The sequence below is a fragment of the Ogataea polymorpha genome (assembly GCF_001664045.1).
Source record: "Ogataea polymorpha strain NCYC 495 leu1.1 chromosome Unknown OGAPOscaffold_7, whole genome shotgun sequence".
In the NCBI taxonomy this organism is placed as follows: Eukaryota; Fungi; Ascomycota; class Pichiomycetes; order Pichiales; family Pichiaceae; genus Ogataea; species Ogataea polymorpha.
Genome location: NW_017264704.1, coordinates 951,978 through 971,425, shown reverse-complemented (window position 1 = coordinate 971,425; position 19,448 = coordinate 951,978). Strand labels below are relative to the sequence as shown.

At 50.4% G+C, this 19,448-nt stretch overlaps 8 protein-coding genes across 8 annotated transcripts; 4 read left to right on the top strand and 4 right to left on the bottom strand.

The window, feature by feature from the left end:
* Positions 1-163: 163 nt before the first annotated feature.
* Positions 164-2,363, top strand: OGAPODRAFT_96135 (uncharacterized protein; the record flags this gene model as incomplete). Its single annotated transcript, XM_018357882.1, has 3 exons — positions 164-216; positions 1,686-1,925; positions 1,960-2,363. The coding sequence occupies 3 exons, from the start codon at positions 164-166 to the stop codon at positions 2,147-2,149; spliced, it is 483 nt and encodes a 160-aa protein (XP_018209020.1). The 3' UTR covers positions 2,150-2,363.
* A 273-nt stretch (positions 2,364-2,636) lies between these two features.
* OGAPODRAFT_17580 (uncharacterized protein) lies at positions 2,637-3,770 on the top strand. The gene has a single exon (XM_018355209.1). It carries the CDS (start codon positions 2,654-2,656, stop codon positions 3,734-3,736), a length of 1,083 nt encoding a protein of 360 aa, XP_018209019.1. The 5' UTR covers positions 2,637-2,653; the 3' UTR covers positions 3,737-3,770.
* Positions 3,769-5,403, bottom strand: OGAPODRAFT_103795 (uncharacterized protein; the record flags this gene model as incomplete). The annotated part of the gene is made up of 1 exon (XM_018353205.1): positions 3,769-5,403. The coding sequence occupies one exon, from the start codon at positions 5,401-5,403 to the stop codon at positions 3,769-3,771; it is 1,635 nt and encodes a 544-aa protein (XP_018209018.1).
* A 403-nt stretch (positions 5,404-5,806) lies between these two features.
* On the top strand, positions 5,807-8,387 carry OGAPODRAFT_78331 (uncharacterized protein). The gene has a single exon (XM_018356448.1). It carries the CDS (start codon positions 5,842-5,844, stop codon positions 6,784-6,786), a length of 945 nt encoding a protein of 314 aa, XP_018209017.1. The 5' UTR covers positions 5,807-5,841; the 3' UTR covers positions 6,787-8,387.
* Positions 5,807-8,430, bottom strand: OGAPODRAFT_103792 (uncharacterized protein; the record flags this gene model as incomplete). The annotated part of the gene is made up of 1 exon (XM_018353204.1): positions 5,807-8,430. One exon carries the CDS (start codon positions 8,428-8,430, stop codon positions 6,799-6,801), a length of 1,632 nt encoding a protein of 543 aa, XP_018209016.1. The 3' UTR covers positions 5,807-6,798.
* Positions 8,431-9,935: 1,505 nt separating this feature from the next.
* Positions 9,936-12,064, top strand: OGAPODRAFT_83896 (uncharacterized protein; the record flags this gene model as incomplete). The annotated part of the gene is made up of 3 exons (XM_018356743.1): positions 9,936-10,015; positions 10,040-11,748; positions 11,947-12,064. 3 exons carry the CDS (start codon positions 9,936-9,938, stop codon positions 12,021-12,023), a joined length of 1,866 nt encoding a protein of 621 aa, XP_018209015.1. The 3' UTR covers positions 12,024-12,064.
* OGAPODRAFT_78328 (uncharacterized protein) lies at positions 10,083-13,577 on the bottom strand (the record flags this gene model as incomplete). Its single annotated transcript, XM_018356447.1, has 2 exons — positions 10,083-12,921; positions 13,013-13,577. 2 exons carry the CDS (start codon positions 13,575-13,577, stop codon positions 11,981-11,983), a joined length of 1,506 nt encoding a protein of 501 aa, XP_018209014.1. The 3' UTR covers positions 10,083-11,980.
* A 236-nt stretch (positions 13,578-13,813) lies between these two features.
* OGAPODRAFT_17579 (uncharacterized protein) lies at positions 13,814-19,401 on the bottom strand. Its single transcript, XM_018355208.1, has one exon. The coding sequence runs from the start codon at positions 19,004-19,006 to the stop codon at positions 13,943-13,945; it is 5,064 nt and encodes a 1,687-aa protein (XP_018209013.1). The 5' UTR covers positions 19,007-19,401; the 3' UTR covers positions 13,814-13,942.
* Between the last annotated feature and the right edge of the window lie 47 nt (positions 19,402-19,448).

Genomic DNA, 19,448 nt, shown 5'->3' with positions numbered 1-19,448 from the left:
AAAAATATGATAAAGATAATAATTTTCTTCAGCTCGTTTCGACCTTCCTAACTCTATCTATCCAAGATGATAATTTTTTTACAGCCGTTATCTCTCCCTCGGGATTCAAAAAACTCCACCGCTCACGTGATAGACCTTATCTCCGGCTAGTATCTTTTTCCGCATGTCCATCACAGACGGAAAGGGCACCACCTACGTCCCCGTCAAGGACTCCGGGTATATTCATGGCCATACTGGGCACCTATTCGCCACTCAACCCCACGATTGGCGCGACGGTTTTCTCAGAAACGGCTACGTCATGATCAAAAATGCTACTCCACGACACTGCGCGCTGTAGTACCAGAAGGAAGCTTTCCGGCTGGTAAATACACTCTCCAACGTTAAATTTGACAAAATCGCGTCATAGACAACGAAAATTCTGGCCTCCGTGCTGGGCAACGTTTACAGCAGCCACAAACTCAACCACGAAAAGTGTTCAGGGAAGCACGGCTTGACTAGGGCATTATCGATGTATTCGCGCATCTTTGGGGTATTAGCCAGCTTTCTGTGTCCTCCAATGGCTTCAGTTTGATGCTCTCCTTTGAGCGACCACAGCCCTTCCGACGGCGGTTTAGTTGTTTGAGAAGTTTTTCAGGACTGTTGCTGATTGGGAGAAGAACGACTACCTTGAGCCGCTTCTCCGCAGCTGGCGTGGTCTTCAGAGCCCGGATGTGAAGAGATCAAGATCTCGTGCAAGGCCGGCGATCTTATCATTTGGGACTCTCGGACATGCCACTGGGGAAGACCTCCAACGGAAACAAGTAAACGCGTTTGCACGGTCCTCTCTGCATCGTATGCTCCGGTGTAATTTGCGTCGGCGGACTTTCTAGAGAGAAACGTAGCAGGCTGTTTTTCGCCAAGTAGGGAACCACGCACTGCACCCACACAAACCTGGCCTCGTACTATGCTCATATCCCTACTCTATGCCACAGAAAAAAGTCCCGTGACCCGCCAGAGCTTTCCGACAGGCTGCTGCAGCCGGCGGATATAAAAAGTTACTGATTCCGCAAATAAGAAATTTTCTTATCTTATGTTCAAAGAGAAAACAATCGTCACTGTCGAGCAGGTCCCGACCGTACGCCATGGTCACCCTGTGCAGGCCTGGAAGCTGTCCCAGATCACTACTACTATTGATGAGACTGGCTTCACTTAGTACATTTTCGGCTTCCTTGCATCGCCAGCTATGGCTACTCAAGTGGATGCGTAGCTAGAGCTCATCCAGTCATCGGTTCATTCGTATAATACTCTGCAATTTCGAGCCCACGACCCCACCATCAGCCCGACCGTATGCGCGGGTTACGTTTTGGGATAGTGGGGTAGTGGTATTGGCAGAAAGCTGAATCTGGCCGCGCCGTTGGGCTTTGCAACCAGCGAAATAAACCATTTTGCCACGTACTTTCTTCAACGTGCTGGCCAGCTCTTGTGCCGGTGGCAACCAACTCATGGAATATGTGCCGTTCAAGTGTCAGCACCATGATGGCTATGCTGTGAGGATAGGACAAATAGTGAATATCCTGATCTACTGGGGGATTTCGTGCAATACAGCAGTAGCTGTCGGTACGTTGTACACCAACAGCGGCATTATTGTGTTTTGCGGCTAGATGAAACTCTGAAGTTTTTGGTCTCTGTTGAAAATTTCCCGCAAGTAACCGTCCATGCTTTCTCACGCAGAAACAGCTGCTGGCATGCGGCCAACTCTGCTCTGACTGTTATTGGCTGCAGAAGGGCTCGCAGCCGGACAAAATGGTCGCAGCTGTTAAGAAACACGTGTGGATTCTCTACCAGAACAGAATTGTCGCGTACTCCACCACCTCGCTCGTGTTTCCGTACCTGCTGGTGAACTACTCGTCCAGCATCTTCTACAACTTACTTTACATTGACATCGAGTTGCACGGCGGCGCCCAGCTACATCGTGTACAGAAAGTCGACGCTGTCGTATAAGATGCCGAAGTTCGGGCCGATCTACTCGGCACTACTTGTGAGAACTTTTGGCAGACGCTATGCCATGCTATTTGTAAGCATGGCCACCATGGCGATCATGTTTGGGTATAGAACCGTGCGCACGCCGGCCTGCGATGCTGGCTTTTCCCCTGCTACAATTTCTTCATGAACGTCTACTATGGCTGCCTCTACGCATATGCGGGAGAACTCTTCATAGCACAGGCTCGTGGCCCAAAAACAGGGCTGGCTTCTGTTTTGGGCGCAATTCGTGGAGCCCTGTTCTCAGTGGTGGCATACTTTTTCGTTGCGAGCTCTGGCTCGCAGGCGCACTCTGTGGTGTGTTTAGTATTCCGGCAGCACTGCAATTGAGCCCTCTGGCAAGGACCTAAATCTGGTACGGTCGGGAAATAGGAGTGACGTTATCTTGTCAAGCTTATTAATCAGCCACCAAACTTAACGGGATTCGGGGTAAATACGGAGCTGTGATTTTTGAAATATTTCAAATTCAGCTCTTATGCACTCTCAGGTACTTCTAGCAAGTGGTATTACATGAGGCCTTTTCCGTTAACCCCTACAGCAACGGACATAAAGGTATAAAGCCCAGAGACTGGAATTTCCTGTGCCCTATAAAAGGGCCGGTTTTTCGTTCGGTTTTTCGTTCATTCTTTCTACCATGGCACCAAAGTTCAACTCGTTCAAGTGGGATACCATTCCAGAAGACCTCTACACCCGGCTGGGAAACTCCGGCCTTGAAATTTCCAGAATCGTCCTAGGATGTATGTCCTATGGGCGCAAGTCGTGGTTCGACTTTGTGCTGGAAGATGAGGACGAAGTGTTCACGATCATGAAGAAAGCGTACGACAGCGGAATTCGTACTTTTGACACATCGTGCAATTACTCCAATGGATTCTCTGAAATCCTTATTGGAAAGTTTCTCAAGAAATACAACATCGACAGACGCACTGTTGTGATCTTGACCAAATGTTATTTCCCTGCTAACGAGTCGGATCCTGACACAAACATCCTCCTTCCGGGAACGGTCGAAGGATCGGAGTACATCAACCGACACGGGCTTTCCAGAACCAACATCCTAGACTCTGTGGATAAAAGTATCGAAAGGCTTGGCACTCACATTGATTTGCTACAGATCCATCGGTTCGACGCAGACACACCAATAGAGGAGACAATGGAGGCGCTGCACGATGTTGTCAAATCCGGCAAAGTTAGATACATCGGAGCTTCTGCCATGAGAGCGTACCAGTTTGTTGAAATGCAGCACGTTGCCGAGATTCACGGTTGGACCAAGTTTATCTCTATGCAGAGCTATTACTCTCTGTTCTACAGAGAGGAGGAAGACGAGCTGATTGCGTACTGCAAGAAGACTGGAGTTGGACTTATTCCGTTCTCACCGCTCGCCGGAGGAGTGTTAGCCAGGCCATTCGATAAGATGTTCAACACTACCCCTCGTTCTAGTACACCTTTCTCGGCTGGCTTCTTCGGATTGACCCAGATTACCGAGCAGGACAAATTACTGCTTTCCAGAGTTGAGGAGCTGGCAAACAAACACAAGGTGAACATGGCCACCGTGACCATAGCTTGGTGCTTGGCCAAAGACCACAATCCTATTCTGGGCCTCAACAAGGTCGAGAGAATTGACGACGCATTAGCCGCTATCAAGCTGAAACTCACCGATGAGGAAGTTGCGTATCTTGACGAGCCAAATGTTTCCCGAAAGCTGCCTAACTTATATCACTAGCATTTAGCACTAGTTTTAAATAAAGTTATTTTTTAACTCCACAACAGAGAAATAAATTTATATATGCCCTTTCGAGGCACGTCATTTTCCGGTCTAGTTTTGTAGTCCTCCATTAAGACGGGAATGATGATGTCCTGGAGGTCGATCTGTGGAGTGCGTTTGGTAATTTTCCAAGCGAGATAAAAAATCACAAACAGCAATGGGGAGCAGTAAGCAGACACAAATGTCGAGGTCTGCCAGTTTCCGTGGATAAAAGTGGTGAATCCACCTGTCAGCAGAAGAACGACCGACGCAATAAGCGAGATCCATGCTCCGGCAGGTGCCAATCTGTTGTGGTACGGAAGATCGGATCTCTTGTATCCCTGGACTTTCAGTGCCCTATTCATTCTGATGTGGCAGATAGAAATAAGGATCCAGCCAAGCAGCAGATTCGACGAGGTGATGTTCTGGAACCAGCTAAAAACTGTGGCTGCCGTGCTATCGATACTCATATAGGACAGAGCAAGGAACAGTAAAGCCAAGACGACGCCCACAAATGGAACGTTGAGTCGCTTGCTGGTCTTCAAAAAAACTCTGGGGGCCTGTTTCTTTGCCGCAAGCGAAAACAAGACTCTGGCAGAGCTGGCAATACCTGCGTTGGCCTCAGACCATGCCGACGTGAGCGTGAGCGCATTGACCACGTGCGGAAGCACCTTGATGCCTCCTCTTTCGAATGCAACCACGTATGGCGAGTGAGATGCTGTTCCATCGCTCACGGCGATTTTCTTATCGTTGTATGGCACAATCAAACTCAAAACAAAGACTGCAATCATGTAAAGAGCAACAACTCTGTACAGAATTCTTTTGGCGGCACGAGGAATGTTTGTGCGTGGGTTTCTGGTCTCACCAGCCAAAAGCGCAATGCCCTGAACTCCACCGTAAGAATAAACAACCGACGACAGAGCAGCCCAGAAACCAATGAACCTACCGGTATTGCCGGTCTTGACAAACTCCGCAAATGGGCCAGGGTCTTTCCAGTAGTGGAAACCAAGTCTTTGCTGACCCTGGACTCCTCCCAAATCCAGCACTAGACCAGCAAGCACGAGGATCCCAATGAGAGAGATTTTGAGCAGCGCAAACACAAACTCGACTTCTCCGTATATTCTGATCGAAAACAGGTTGGTGATGGCAATTGGAACTGCCAGAACACTGATCCACACAGCAGGACTGAGGTTGCTCCAGTACTGAATGATCAGAGCTGCGGAAACAAGGCCTCCTGGAAGAAGGTGTTGCCAGAGCGAAAGATAGCCATAGGCAAAGCCGACAGCCTCATCAATGAAGATCTCTGAATGTCTGATGGTGGATCCCGTGAGGGGAGCCAAAGCTGCCACCTCAGCGAAAGCAATCTGGTTTAGGCCCACAATGGTTCCAATGACGGCGTACGCAATGAGGATACCGACAGGCCCTGTTTTGGCCAGTGTTCCTCCACTGCTGAGAAACAAGCCTGTACCAAAAACACTCACCAGCGCAATCATGCCGATGTGCCTGTCTTTCAGGGTCCTTTTCAGATGCGTGTCATCGACCTCGAAGAGCTCGCTGGCCGAGTCTTTAGGCACGATGCTGACAGTCTCTAGGTTGGCAACGGATTTTCCTTCCTCCTCGCTGTTGCCAAAGTCGGCTTTGGACATTGTGGATAGACACATAGGCCGTCCCGGGACACCATTTTATAATCTCTGGCAAGTGTCAAAGCCATGGATTCACAGCAAACAGCCACATCTTTGATGCAGGTTTTTTTTCAGCTTCCAAACGGCATTTTTTGACAGGGTCTGGAAAATGATCGGTATTCAGTGATGGTCAACGTTTTCTTGCCACACAGGGTCTGCTATTTGTCCTGGTGCTACATCCTGCTCCAACCCTTCCCCCTTCCTTGTTTCGCTCCCATCAATAAAAGAGCACGTGTGTGGCCACGGAACGCTGTTCCTGCACTCGCTGCGCTAAATGGCAACTGGGGCGCTCGATAATCTCACGACTTGATAATTTATCCAGCTTCTTGTGGTCCTGCATAAGCGTGCACTGCCCTACAACAGCTGAAAAATTCTGTGAAATTTGTACTCGAGCGAGCGAAAATGACTCAGGATCAGCTCGTGCCCGTGCGGCCATGGCATGTTCTGCATAAAGAAAAACACATTGTCTACCTCTTCGGTAAGGGAACACAACACAGCAAGGCTCCGCTGCTGCTGAACACCATGTTTGCGGCCAAGGGACTTGACTGGGAGTACCAACTCCTCGACACAGATGACGCCGATGCCTTCAGCAAAATGCTCGCGTCGGGGAAAATGATCGGGTGTGCAGTGACTATGCCCAACAAGGTGACATTCAGCTCTCTTGTCGATCAGTTGACGGAGGAGGCCAGAGTTGTTGGATCTATCAACACGGTTTTCGCACGAAAAAATTCCGGAACCGGCCAAACAGTGTATGTGGGGGCCAACACGGACATCATCGGCGTTAGAGACTCGTTCTTGTTCAACGAGATAGCAAAGCACAAGTGTCAGAAAGCGCAGCCCGGTCTCGTGTATGGCGCCGGCGGAGCTTGCAGAGCAGCAATATATGCGCTCCACATGTATCTCGCATGCCCTAAAATTTACGTCATCAACAGATTTGCACACGAGGTAGAAACTGTGGCTAAGAGTATGAAGGAGAACGGCTTTGCGGGCGAAATCATCCATCTGAGGACTCCGCAAGAGGCACGTCGCGTAGAGTTGCCTAAGTTCATAGTTTTGGCGGTGCCGAACATGAAGCCTCAGACAGCTGAAGAGAATTTGGCCAAGGCCACACTGGACGTTTTCATCGAGTCCACCAAGGGCTCGGTGCTAGAGATGTGTTACCACCCCATCATTCGCACACTCCTGTATGACGAGTTTGAGAAAAAGGGCTGGAACGTGATTCCAGGCTGGGAGGCCGTGATATACCAGGGCGCCGCCCAATTTGGCTACTGGACCGGAATACCTTTGGAGGATACTCCTGTGGGGCATGCCGCACAAACTCTCCGTGAGAATCTAGAAAATGTTTAGTCGTTAAATACATTATGCGCTGATAGATGATGATTTGGTGATGTCGGTAGGGAGCACCTCCACGTCGGACTCCTCGACGGCTTCAATTTTCCGCTGCTCGATCACAGACATGGCATACTTACGGGCTCGCCATGCAGGCACCCCTGGAGTGAAGAGTAGTCCAACATCTTCGACAGGGACGTTCGATGTTTCGGGGTAGAAGAGGTAGAAGATAATGACCGTCGCCACGACTCCCGAGCCAAAGAAAAAAAACACTCCGTAAGCGTGCATGCTGTTCACCATGTTTCCTGTGAATCTAGCAAATATAAATGCCCAAAACCAGTTGGAGGTAGCTGCGCAGGCCTGAGCAAAAGTTCTGACACTCTGGTCAAAAAGCTCTGACGAGTAGACCCACGGAATTCCAGACACCGAAATCGAGTACGCAATACACCAGATGTAGAACATTGCCATGGTGGCCTTTCCGCCGGCGTCCATTCCGGAATGCGAGGTGGGGTTTGCGATTTTGATATAAGACCCGATGAAAAAGAGGCAGAAAATGCAGATAGGACAGCCGATGAACATCGACTGTCGACGGCCAAGCGGATCAATGAGGAAGAAAGCCCAGAAAGTCGTCGCCACACCTTTCAACACGCCAAAGAGACCGGTCGACAGCAACGCAGACGAGGTGCTGCTGGCACCAATAGCACTGAACAGTGTAGGACTATAGTAATTCACCGCGTTGATACCAGAAGTGTTTTGCAGAATAAACGTGCTTGTGGAAAGCAGCAGTCTGAATCTGAGGTTTTTGTTAGTGAAAGTTGCTTTGATCGGGGCGAGAAGACCATCTCCAACTTTTTTTTCTGCTTCTTTTGCTTCGGCAAGCAGATTCGCAGTCTCATACTTGAGGTAATCATCGTTCGGTGGCAGTTTCCGAATATATGACAGCGCTTCTATCCCTTTTTCTATCTTATGTTTTTGAAAATACCATCTAGGAGTCTCCACGATGAAGGCCAATCCAATCATAAATATTCCAGCAGGAATCAATTGCACGGCAATGGGAACCCGCCATTTGAGATCGCCTTCCAAATGCTTATTTGTTCCGTAGTTGATAAAGTATCCCGCAATACCACCTACCTGCCATGAAAGCTCATAAAGTCCGACCAGACGGCCTCTGATGCTTGGCGGTGCGATCTCAGCAGTGTACATTGGAGCAATGTTGCTGATGCCTCCTATGCCAACACCTAGAATCGTTCTTCCAGCGTATAGCGGGGCAAGCCCCGTGGTGTGGTTTGCACCTAGTTGGATCGCAGATCCCATGACGATTAGGATCGAAGCGATAATCAGACCGATTCTTCGTCCTCGGTAGAAATTAACAGGATATATGAGTAGGGACCCAAAAAAGGCGCCCACATGGAACAGGGAAATGATGTTGGCCTTGACTGTCGTCACTGTGGACTGCGACATCGACTCAAACCCAAACTCTTCCTGGAAAGAGTCTAGGACTATAGTTCCGCTGATGAATCCTGAGTCATATCCACAGAGGACCGCGGCCCAGGATGCGAAAATGGCGCAGCGGTACAGCCGGTAGTTGTAGATGCTCTCGGGAATAACCTTGCCGTCCTTCCCGTTCTCGCCTTTTCGTTTGAGCTGTTTCGCGTCGAACATGGCGAGAATCTTTTAACAAATAAAATTTGTTTAGTCTGAAAAGTTCTCGCGGACAAAAGGTTGGAGAGAGAGCTGAACTAAAGGAACTAGAAGCGTATCGAGGTTGACGGTACGGCAGTGTCTACTGTGCTTTTTCCCCGTCAGTTGGTCGCCTTTCGCCGCTGATTACTCCAGACCGCTGCCGTAGCTCGAGATCTGGAGCTCCGTTACCGGCGTCACTTGCAGCGTGTGGGGAAAAACTTTCAACACATCCCTACACCGACCATAGCAAGGAGAGGAGATGCAGTCAATTACGGTAACCGACTTTCCAGTTGCCCGTATTTCACGAATTAGGAGACCTTCGACCCAAATGGGGGACTTGGCGTTGCGACACTCACGCTTGTTATTACTTTGTAGTCTAATAAGTCAGATGACCATGTGGCTTTGTTTAATTCGAATCTGCACCTGCTGCATATGGCAGGATTCGTGTGCCACTTGCGTACTGGCAGCTTCTAATTTTTGTCAGGGTTCCCATCTAGGACCCTGAATATTGCAATGCCGAAGAGCCCCTCCACAACCTCAACTCTGCCAATGCTTGTACTAGGCTGAATCCATAAAGCGGTAGTAACGTTACGCTAGGCAGTCTGCGCAACCTGTCAACTGCTGGTCACATTAACGAATTTTTTCTTAATACGTACTACAGGAGGAACCAGAGAAAATTATCTGATAGATCGCAGCACACTGTAGCCTGCTTTTAACCGTACAACCAATCTGGAAGTACAGCTGCAAACATTCACCCATTGTATGGAGCAAGTGAAAATGGGACAGAATGTGACGAGCAGCAGTTCCACATGAAGATATTACGGGCCGGTAGATCCATGAGACTGCAAGGTTAAATTTGTTCTAATCTTTTCTCCTCGCAGCAGCCGAGAAATTAGGGTTAAAGTTCCGCCAAATTTTTTTTTTTGCTAGCTTCGCCATAAGACTTATTCGCTCACTTGCATATCTTTTCCATCTAAGCACACAACTAGACGAGTCGGTGCTGCAGGCGGATTGTTCCCGTTCTTGCACAAACCCCTGTGCAGATGTAATTTGACCTTTTGACGCGCGAACCACGAAGTCGTGGCTGTAATTCGCTGTGTTCCTATTTTTCAGGCAGGGCGATGAGTGGCCAAGAACAATAAAACGAAAAAATCGTTTCTTTTTCTAAGACCCTGGAGTCCAACAAATTGAGTAGCACAGGAAAAGCAAGCACTTTTCAGCCCCCATCGCAATCGATCAGAAGGCACACTCTTGTCGCCCTGGTGTCATCCTTGAATGGACACAGAGCACAAGTCAGACAACATCTTTCTTGGGTCCCGACCACGGATTATCATAAAGATCAACATTTATGCATATAATATGTACGCACAACAGTGCTTAGACTATATCGGAAGTTGTACATTCTCATCCCAAGCAAGAACTTTTAATGCTTGGCGAACGAACGACTATAAAAAGACGTGGGTATTGAGATTTTTCTCTCAACCATGGCAGCACCATACACCGAATCGCAAGAAAAAGCTAGCTCTGAGCTCGACCCTGAAACAGTTGAGCTGAGCAGGACTGCGTCGGAGACTTCAAGTACGCCTAGATGCAAAAAGCTCGTTTTTGCCGCCTACTGTGTGCTTGTTTTTGCAGCTTTTGTCGAAACTTTTGCCGGAGACTCCACGTCGGGTCTGGATTCCTACGCCACGTCCCATTTTGATGCCCATGCCCTGATTTCCACCGCCGATGTCACCTACAAAATCACGGCAATCGTCTCGTATCCTATAATGGCCAAGCTCAACGACCTTTTCGGCCGCAGTGAGGGTTTCGGTTTCTCTGTCTTTGTGTACACCATGGCGTACGTTCTTTACGCCGCATGCCAGAACGTGCAAACTTATGTCTGTGCAGAGATTCTGTACGCTGTTGGCAAAATTGGGTACCGTGTGTTCCAGCAGGTGTTCATTGCTGATACTTCCTCTCTCATCAACCGTGGTCTCATGTCGCAGCTTCCGGACGCCATTGCGGCAGTGCCTTCTCTTTACGTCGGATCCGTCATTCAGGACGCTTTCATCGAGCACTCCACCTGGAGATGGGGCTATGGAATGTGGGCCATTGTCATGTTCGTCTCTTGTCTTGTTCTGACCACTATGATGTACATTGTCGACCGCAAGACCAAATCCACTGGTCAAGACAAGATTATCAAGTCTTTCGAGGGCCTTCCTGAAGGAAACTTCTTCAAGAAGGCCGGATACTACCTGTTTGTCAAACTGGATCTGTTTGGAGGCATTCTGATGGCCGTTGGACTTGTGCTCTTTTTCATTCCACTCACACTGACCGGAAAGTCCAGTCCATACAAATGGCACGAAGCCAGGCTCATTGCACTTCTGGTGGTTGGGTTCGTCATTTTCTGTCTGTTCCTCCTGTGGAACACCAAGGTTGCCAAGTATCCGTTTGTGCAACACAAGGCCCTGTTGCAAAAAACCACGTTGCTCGCCTGCATCATTGTTGCTCTGGACTGGTGTGAGAACTCGGCCTTCTCCACGTATATGAAGACGGTGCTTCAGGTTTCCGACTACGTGACTGTTGGAGAGGCCAGCAGGATCGACAACTCGAAGAAGGCGTGTCTCCAAATTTTCAGCGTTGTGGGAGGACTCATGATGAAGTATACCAAACGCTCCAAACTGTTTGTCACCTCAGGAATTATTCTCCTTTACCTGGGACACGTTCTGTTGGTGTACTTTGTCAACACGGGCGACGGCATGGCTGCCAGGCCGCTTCTGTACATGGCCGAGGTGTTTATCGGTGCAGGCAGAGGTTTCTACCAGTGCGCGTTGCAGGTGATTGTGCAAGCTGTGGCTGGCCGTCACAACATTGCCATGTCGACTGCTTTCTTCCTTGCATTCAGCTCCATTGGCTCTCTGATTGGCTCTGCCATTGCAGGCTCGATCTGGAACACGGTGATTCTGTCCAAGCTTAATAAGTATCTGCCAGAAGACACCAAGAGCAACGCCAACAAAATTTACAGCAGCATCAAGGTGGCTCTCAAGTACAAGAAGGGAACCGAGGAGAGAGATGCCATTGCCAGGGCCTACCGCGAAACGCAGCAGATCATTGGATGGGCCACTGTGGGCGTCATCACTCCTATGCTCATTATGATGCTGCTTGTTCACAACGTTCAGCTCACCGACAAGGCCGATGTTTATGAGAACGACACTGCCTTGGAGTCGGCGTCTGTGGCCGACGTTACCGCCACGAGCGGCGAAGAGAAAGAGGTTTCTCAAGGACCAACGAAATTGACTCTAAGACAGGACATTCGTCAATCGTTGAGCAACTGGAGAAAGAAGTCTGCTAAACAACAGCTCTTGGACGCATTTGGAATTTGATCGATTAGGGCACGGTTTTGTAAGTGAACAGGTTTGGTCGAAAAGAGGTTTGACGGCTTCTAAGCAAAACATAACTGCCCTAGAGCGTAATTTTACCGAGATATTTTTAACTTAAATATGGATGAAATAGACAAGCAGAGCCCAGATCTGTTCCTGCTTATGAATCAGCTAAAGACCTTATCCATGTATCTCGCTGCTCTTGAGTGATACTCTAGCTCGTCTTCGTCTTGCGAATAGCTCAGATCAATATTTTCCAGCGGAATCTGTCTGAAATTCTTGGTGCAACCTTTGTAGCCAACCCAGAAAACAACAAAAATCACCAGCGAAATGTAGGCAGCAAAAAAGTTCTGCGTATCCCAGGGAATGAAAGCGGTGAATCCCTGCGTGAACGTTATCAGCACCAGCATCAAAGCTGCAAAAATAGCCGAGTACGGCTGGAGAGGCGATTTGTAGATGGGAAGCTCGTCTCGGTCAATGCCCTGCTTTTTTAGCCCATAGTAGTACCTGATGAAAGCGTAATTGATCAGTGTCCAGCCAATAAAACCAAACACGGTAGTCAGGTTCATCAGCCAGTTGAAGACCTGCTCTGCGGTGTTGTTGAGAGTGAGCAGCGCGAGAAGACCGAACGCGGCGTTGCAGATCACCGAGTAGTACGGCACGCCGTTTCTATTGGTGATTGTCAGGAATTTGGGACAGTAGCCGTATTTTTGACCAAAGAAGTATGTTCTGGAGGGGATGTAGATCTGGGTGTTGGCCGCAGACATGGCAGCAATGAGAATGCCACCATTGACTACAGAAGGCAGTACTTTCACCCCGGCATTTTCGACAGCAATGACAAACGGCGACTCTGCGCCGTTTCCTGCCCCGGCGTTGACCGCGCTCAAGAGCTTGTCGTCGTTGGATGCAACCATCAAAGTGACCATAAACAACGAAACAACGTTGAAGGTGATAATCCGCACAATCACCGACTTCATCAGGGACGGGGCCATTTTTCGGAAATTTGGCACCTCGCTATTTGTCAAGGCAACAACTTCAGTTCCTTGAAAGCCAAAACCAGCGTTGATGAATACTCTCCAAACTCCTAAGAACTTGCCAACAGGCTTATCTGTCAAATAGTGGACAAAAGGCCCCGGGTCTCTCCAGTACTGGAAGCCTGTCGTTTTGTGCAACGGGTTGCCACCAGGTAGCAACCAGACAGAAAATCATGCTTCCGACAATCAGAAGCAGCTTGACCATGGTGATCCAGAACTCCACCTCTCCATACGCGCCCACGTCCACAATGTTGACCATAAGCACGAAAAACGTGAAGATCAGCACTATCGCATAATCGGGCAGTTTTTTTTCCGTGTCCCAGTAGCCGATCAAAAGACAGATTGAGGAGATTTCAGACGGTAGTGTCAGGTTGTAGCCGAGCGCGTAGCACCAGGTGTACGCAAATCCGGCCGATTTGTCAACAAATCGTGAGACCATCTCAACGAAATTACCCTCGCTGCCCAGCAAAGAGCACATCTCGGCCAGCGAGAACAGTGTGCACATGGTGATCAGTCCCATGATCATGTACGAGAGAAGCATCCCGACAGGTCCGGCAATGGCTAAGGAGCCCCCACTTCCAATAAGAAGCCCGACCCCAAGAGATCCGCCCAAGGCTAGGAAATTGACGTGTCTGGGCTTGAGGTGCTTTTTGAGCTTGTTGTCGGGGATGGACAGGATTGAGGCAGCCTCAATCTCCACCTCCGGGAGTTTTTCTTTCACTTCAGTCATTAGATGTGCTAAGTAATTTTGATGGTATCTTATCTTTGGTGGCTGCTGTCGATCTTTCGGATATCCAAATCAGGCAGAAATATGCATGATTAGATAGTATACCATAAATATTCAGTACAACACAGGGACGACGGCATCAAATAGGCCCGTAGCTTTTTCTCCAGTGGGGGGAGACGCGACACACAGGCAGCAGGTTTCGTGGCTACAGCTGTAGTTTCAAACGGACCATCTCTCTATTCACCAAGACGTCTTATCTATCATCTACTGCACTCTCCGTCCCACGGACATGGGCTTCCGCGAGGCGGAAAAATTAGCCTGGCACTGAGAATACAACACCAAGAATCGTGTAAACAGTGTGGCTCGCATTACCAAAAAGAGCACCATCCTATGTAGTGCTGGCAAAGGTTCTCCACAGAGGTAGCCTGCTGGATCAGCTTGTCGACCTGGCTCGGAACGTCCAGCTCCCGGAACCGCTTGAAGTCGTTTCCCGTCAGTTTGTCTGTGATACGCTTGAGCACGTACGCAGCCCGCGCGTTCAAGATATCTGCCTTGTTCTGCGCCTCCATCCGGGAGGCCTCCTCCTCGGTGATTTGGCCGCTGCGCAACAGCTCGTTGTAGTTTGCGTTTGGGAAGTGCTGGTTCGGATTGTCGACTATCTGCTTCAGCGGAAAGTCAAAACCCCAGTTGATCAGCGGGTCGTACGCAAAGGCATCCAGAATGGCCATCAACGACTCTTTGTTGTCGCGAAGGACTCTCATGACATTTTCGCTGGTGATCCGGAAAGAGCCCTCAATACCGCTCACCTCCATCGCGTAACTCAGCATCCGTGTCAGTCTAAACGGCACTTTTTCCGGGTACTTTTCTCTCAAAATGGCCGCCTCGAAACAGTCGCCAAAATCGATGTGGATCACTTTTCCAGTGATTCTGTCCATCATCAGGTTCGAAGGGTGTCTGTCGCCAAGACCCAAAATATATCCCACCATCGACATCACCGCCAAGGAGCGCGTGTACGTGGTTCGTCTGTCGAGCCAGGCCTCTGACGACTTCGATTTGAACCACAGCACCTTGTATAGATCCTGGCCTCGCGTAATATCCAGGGCATAGGTGAACACTTCCACCTTCTCCAGCAATGTCAAATTGTCGTAGTCCGGAGACATCTGCAGCATGATACGATGTTCCACGTCTAGCAAGATCTTGCGCGGTTCTCTGTACTCCTTGATGAGAACGTGGAACGTGTCGGAATTAGGAACCCATCCAAGCATGCCCGAGCTAGGAGACAGCGGGATCGCCGCGTACTGCTGGATGTCCATATGCCGCTTGAAACACTCCGGGTCGTTCGCAAGTAGCGTGTTCACTAATCCAAATAGCTGCATCACTAAGTTGTCCTGTCTAATATCCTCGTGCCCCTTAAGCAAGTACTGGTACTTTTTGCCGTCGCTGCCCAGAACGTTGAACTTCCGCGGCCTCTGCTTCGATGTGATCACAGAAAACACCGGCTCGAAACGCACAATGTGAATCACCTCTTTTCCTGGCACGTATGTTCCCGGAACAGCGAGCTCGAGATTCTTTGCGGCCAGCAGCTTGGGAGAAACATGCTGCAGATCGAGGTTTTGCAGCTGCGGCAACTGTCTGGAAATCCGGCGGAAGACGCCGTAGTACAGATCCCATGCCTGGTTAAGGTACGCCACGTCCTTTGTGCGCCGGAAATTCATCAGCCACTGATGCGCGTCGTTCAGCTCCTTGCCGAAAGCATTGACAAACGAGGCCTCTCGGATCGTCTCTGGCCCTTTTTCGAGCATCTGGTGCAGAGGTGTCAGGATCTGGAACATCTTCTCGATGTTCTGGTCGCCAAAGTACGACCGCGACGCGTCCTCAAGCCCCTCATACCACATCTCGTGCCATAGCACCGCCACACGGATCAGCTCATTGCTCACAAGGTCCGCCTGATCCACCAGCCGCGCCGAATGTGCACGCATCTTGTCGATGATTGTCAGAGCTGCCCTCTGCCGCGAAACGCTGTCGGATTTGATGGCCACTGTCAGCGGATAAATCAGCGCTTGCGGATGCGCCCGGCCCAGATCCGACAGCAAACCCAAAAGCGACTTGCTCACCACAGGGTCCGGCTGGTGGATCCTCGAGATTAACTGCGGAATCACGTCCAGCCACGTGTCGACCTTCACCAGCTGGAACCCTTCCTGCATCGCATTGGCCACTTCCTCAATGCCTCCGTACTTGATCCACAGCGTCAGCAGTCTCAGCGTGTCCTGGAGTGGATTAGACTGCGAGAGCGAGATCGAGTGGAAAAATCCCTTAACCGCTGGCACCACGTAGTGCAAAATGCCTCCCAGACTCTTCTCGTCCACGTCCGCACTTTCCTGGTGCAACTGCTTTGCCTGCGGGGAAATCACCTCAAAGTTTGCGAGAGCCCAGTTGTGCCAGGCTTTGTACCACTTGGGGTCGAAATGCGTAGCAAGCAGGAACGAGCCTAAGATACCTGTAGAGTCCATCTCTGTCCAGTTGCTATTCAAAGCAATCTTCCATTCGCCCTGTTTGAGATAGCATCTCGCCAGCAGCATGGTGTACTTCTCGATATTGTCGGAGGCGCCAGGAATGGCCGTTGGCAGAGGCTGCGTGATGGCCTCGTTCTCGTTCACGCCTAGGTCACGTGATAGTTTCGACGCAAAGTCGATCAGGTGGTTGAGCGCCTCTCGCTGCTGGCCTCTGGCCCACATGTATTTCAGCTGTGCGTACACCACGTGGGGTGGCGCCCGGGACGTCTGGTGGCCGGAGTCACCCTCGTCCAGAAGTGCGTTGAGCGACTTTTCCGCAAGCCCCAGCCGGCCCGATTTCCGGCACAGATTGGCAAACTTAATCCACATTTCCATGTCCTGCTTCGGCTTCACGACCAGAGCACGCACTTTAAGCATCCTTTGCCAAATATCCACGTTCCGCTGGCAGCCCAGAAGCCGTTTGTTCCACGTCTCGCGGATCTGGATGCGTTTTTCAGAGCCTTGGGGCAAACACTTGTACTTGATGATTTCCTCGAGCTCGGCCAGCATCTGCACTCTCACAACCACCCCGTACGCCCTGTTGTACGATTCGCTCACCAATGCAGTAATCTCCGTGACCAGAAGATCCCTGGCCTTCGAAATTTGTTCTGCGGCCTCCTCAAAATTGTTTCTGTGAAGACACAAAATAGCATTGAAAAACGCCTTATCTGGCGACTCCACCTTCATGACGCTAATGTAGTTACCCATACGCTCCCACTGGCCGATTCCCCAGGCGGCCGCAGCAGCCAGTGGCGCAATGGCCCTTTTGATGTCACCAGACGAATTGTTCCATTTATCCTGCGCTAGCTCGCTCAACAGCTCCCATTCGCCCAGAGCATGTAGACATCTCATTTTTCCCATAGTGATATCGGTGGAGTTCGGCTCCTCCTTCTCACGTTCGTTGTAAGCACGCAATGCATCGTCCCAGCGCTGGAGCTTTTCGTACCAGGTCTCCTTGAGTTGTAGGCCGTGGTGGTCCTGAGCGTACTTCAAAATTCCAATAGCGGCGTCCGACTGCTGCAGCTGGTTGTTGATGCTGATCAGGGATTCGATTGTCGGCGTAGACGGCTCCTGAATGAATTCCAGCTCCTTGTAGTGCAGTGCTTTGGCGTACACATGGCTCCGCTGCGCGTACTGCGACAGGGTCTGGATTCTTATCGGCAGCGACTTGTCGTCGTGTTCGAGGAACTCAGCAAGATTGAGAAGCGTCTGGTGGATCTCCGGTAGATTGTTCGGCGAGGACAGCGCAATGCACAGAGCCTGGGCCAGTTCTCCCTGGTACTGGATGTGCAGCTCGTTCCAGCAGCTTGCAAAGGCACAGTTGAAAAGATCTCTAGCCAGAGGTGGATAAACGGTAGCGAGCGAGGAGCAGGCACGCAAAGCCGGCGACGGCGACTCCTTGAGCAGCTCAATGCTCAGTCGGCGGATCCATTCCTGCCAGTCCTCTTTTGTGCGCATGCTATTGCAGTCCCAGACATAACGCAGCGCCTGGGCGTTGACTGGGAGTTTCCGCGGCGTTGCTTCAATGTCGAAGTTGTCGTTGGACGGAGTTTCCTGCGTTTTATCATTCAGGAGAGTGGTTGGCAACGGCTCGCCGTGAATCAGTTTGTCAACCAGTTGGTCGTAGACGGGATATTGCAGCTTATGTTTCGTCATGATGCTAGTGATTCCTGGGATGAACACAGAAAACTCGGTGCCCATTTGCAGCAAGAGCAGACAGATGGTGTTCACGACAGAATTCTTGATGTCTTCGGAAGAATGCGAGACCAGAATTCTAACTAGTGGCTGCACAATTCGGGACGAGTAGTCGTTTAGACTGACATGTCTAGACAATTTCCCAATAGTTTCGATGGCCTCCTTACTGACAACTTCGTCCGGTGACTCAAAAAGCTTGACTATCTGTGGAATCACGAGATGCATGTACGGCTCAATGTTGCTGCCGAAAACTGTGAAAGCCTTGAGTACGCGCAACGTCGACACCTTGCGCGGTGAGTCGTCCTTGTCCAGCACGTCCAGAAAAATGGTAATCACCTGAAACATGTAGATTTTGAACTCGTCGTCCAGGGCCTTCGAGACCTGCTCTATCATGCCAATAATGGTGACCTGGAGATTGACCTGGTGGAAGAATTCCTCAATGAGCGCGAAAATCTCTGGTAAATGAGGGCGGATGTGCAACTTGACGATCTTGATCAAGTCGGCCAGCTGTTGGAAGTATGTTTCCAGCAACGAGGGCGGACACGTGTGAATCACAGTCGCGAAACCAGGAATAACTTTGTCCAGGAACGGAACGCACTTGATTCCCAGCGTCTTGAAGATGTGCATGATCGCCTGGATGACGGCCGGGTGATGGGTGCTCAAGGACGCATCCTTGAGTATGCGCAACAGGGTCTTGATCACCACTGTTGGGAAATAGTCCTCGTTTGACGGCGACTTACCTTTCATCAGCAGCTCCATGTCCACGGGCGGTGCATTCTGCTCTGCCACAGTCTGCGAATCCTGGCCGTGTCGTTCCACTTCTCTGTGTTTGTACGGATCGAGAGCTCCGAGGATACCGACCAGACGCACAGTTTCGCGTCTCACTGCCAGTGATGTCTCAGACTTCAGAATATTAACCAGCAGACCCAGCAGCTGCGGGTAATCGAGCAGCGGCTGGATAACGTAGCCCGAGGACCCGGCGATCTGGCCGAGCGTTTTCAGTGCTGCGTCCCGCTTGAAGCTCATGCTTTGGTCCTGGAACGTTTCGATAAAAATTGGCATCACTTGCGGAATGTACTGCACCATTTCGTCACCAACCACTACGGCCAGCTCGCCAATCGCTGCAATTGCCGCTGCCGCAACAGAAGCACCGGGTTCGGTGCTGGCAGGCAGCAACACGTCCATGATGGGCTTGAAATACGGCTTTGTTAGGTCGCCTGTGTGCGAAATCAGCACAGCAAGCAACAGCGCCGTGTCTTCCTTTTCTCTGGAGTTGTGGCCACCATACTCCAGCGTGGTGAGCAGCTGGATGAGCAGCTTGCGCAGCGAGGGCACGATGTAAGCCGGGTTGATTGCTGAGAGTCTTCCAACCAATTTGATGGCCGCCTTGCGAATCTCAAACGACTCGTCGTTCAGAGCCATGAAAAGCAGCCTCACGTTCTCGGCCTGAGACAGCTGGGGATCAAATCTCTCACCCAGACTGTTGAGCACTTGCAGGCGGATTTCCTCGTGCGGATCGGTAATGCAGACTGTAAGCAGTTTGTCAAGAACCTCACTCACAGCTTTCAAAGAGTTCAGGCTTTTTTGGAGACAGATTGGGTCCGAGAGATATATTTTGGACGAGGTC

What these genes read in the sequence shown, in the direction of transcription:
- OGAPODRAFT_78331 (XM_018356448.1), top strand. Translation starts at nt 5,842, where the DNA reads ATGACTCAGGATCAGCTCGTGCCCGTGCGGCCATGGCATGTTCTGCAT.
- OGAPODRAFT_17579 (XM_018355208.1), bottom strand. Translation starts at nt 19,006, where the DNA reads ATGGACGTGTTGCTGCCTGCCAGCACCGAACCCGGTGCTTCTGTTGCG.
- OGAPODRAFT_17580 (XM_018355209.1), top strand. Translation starts at nt 2,654, where the DNA reads ATGGCACCAAAGTTCAACTCGTTCAAGTGGGATACCATTCCAGAAGAC.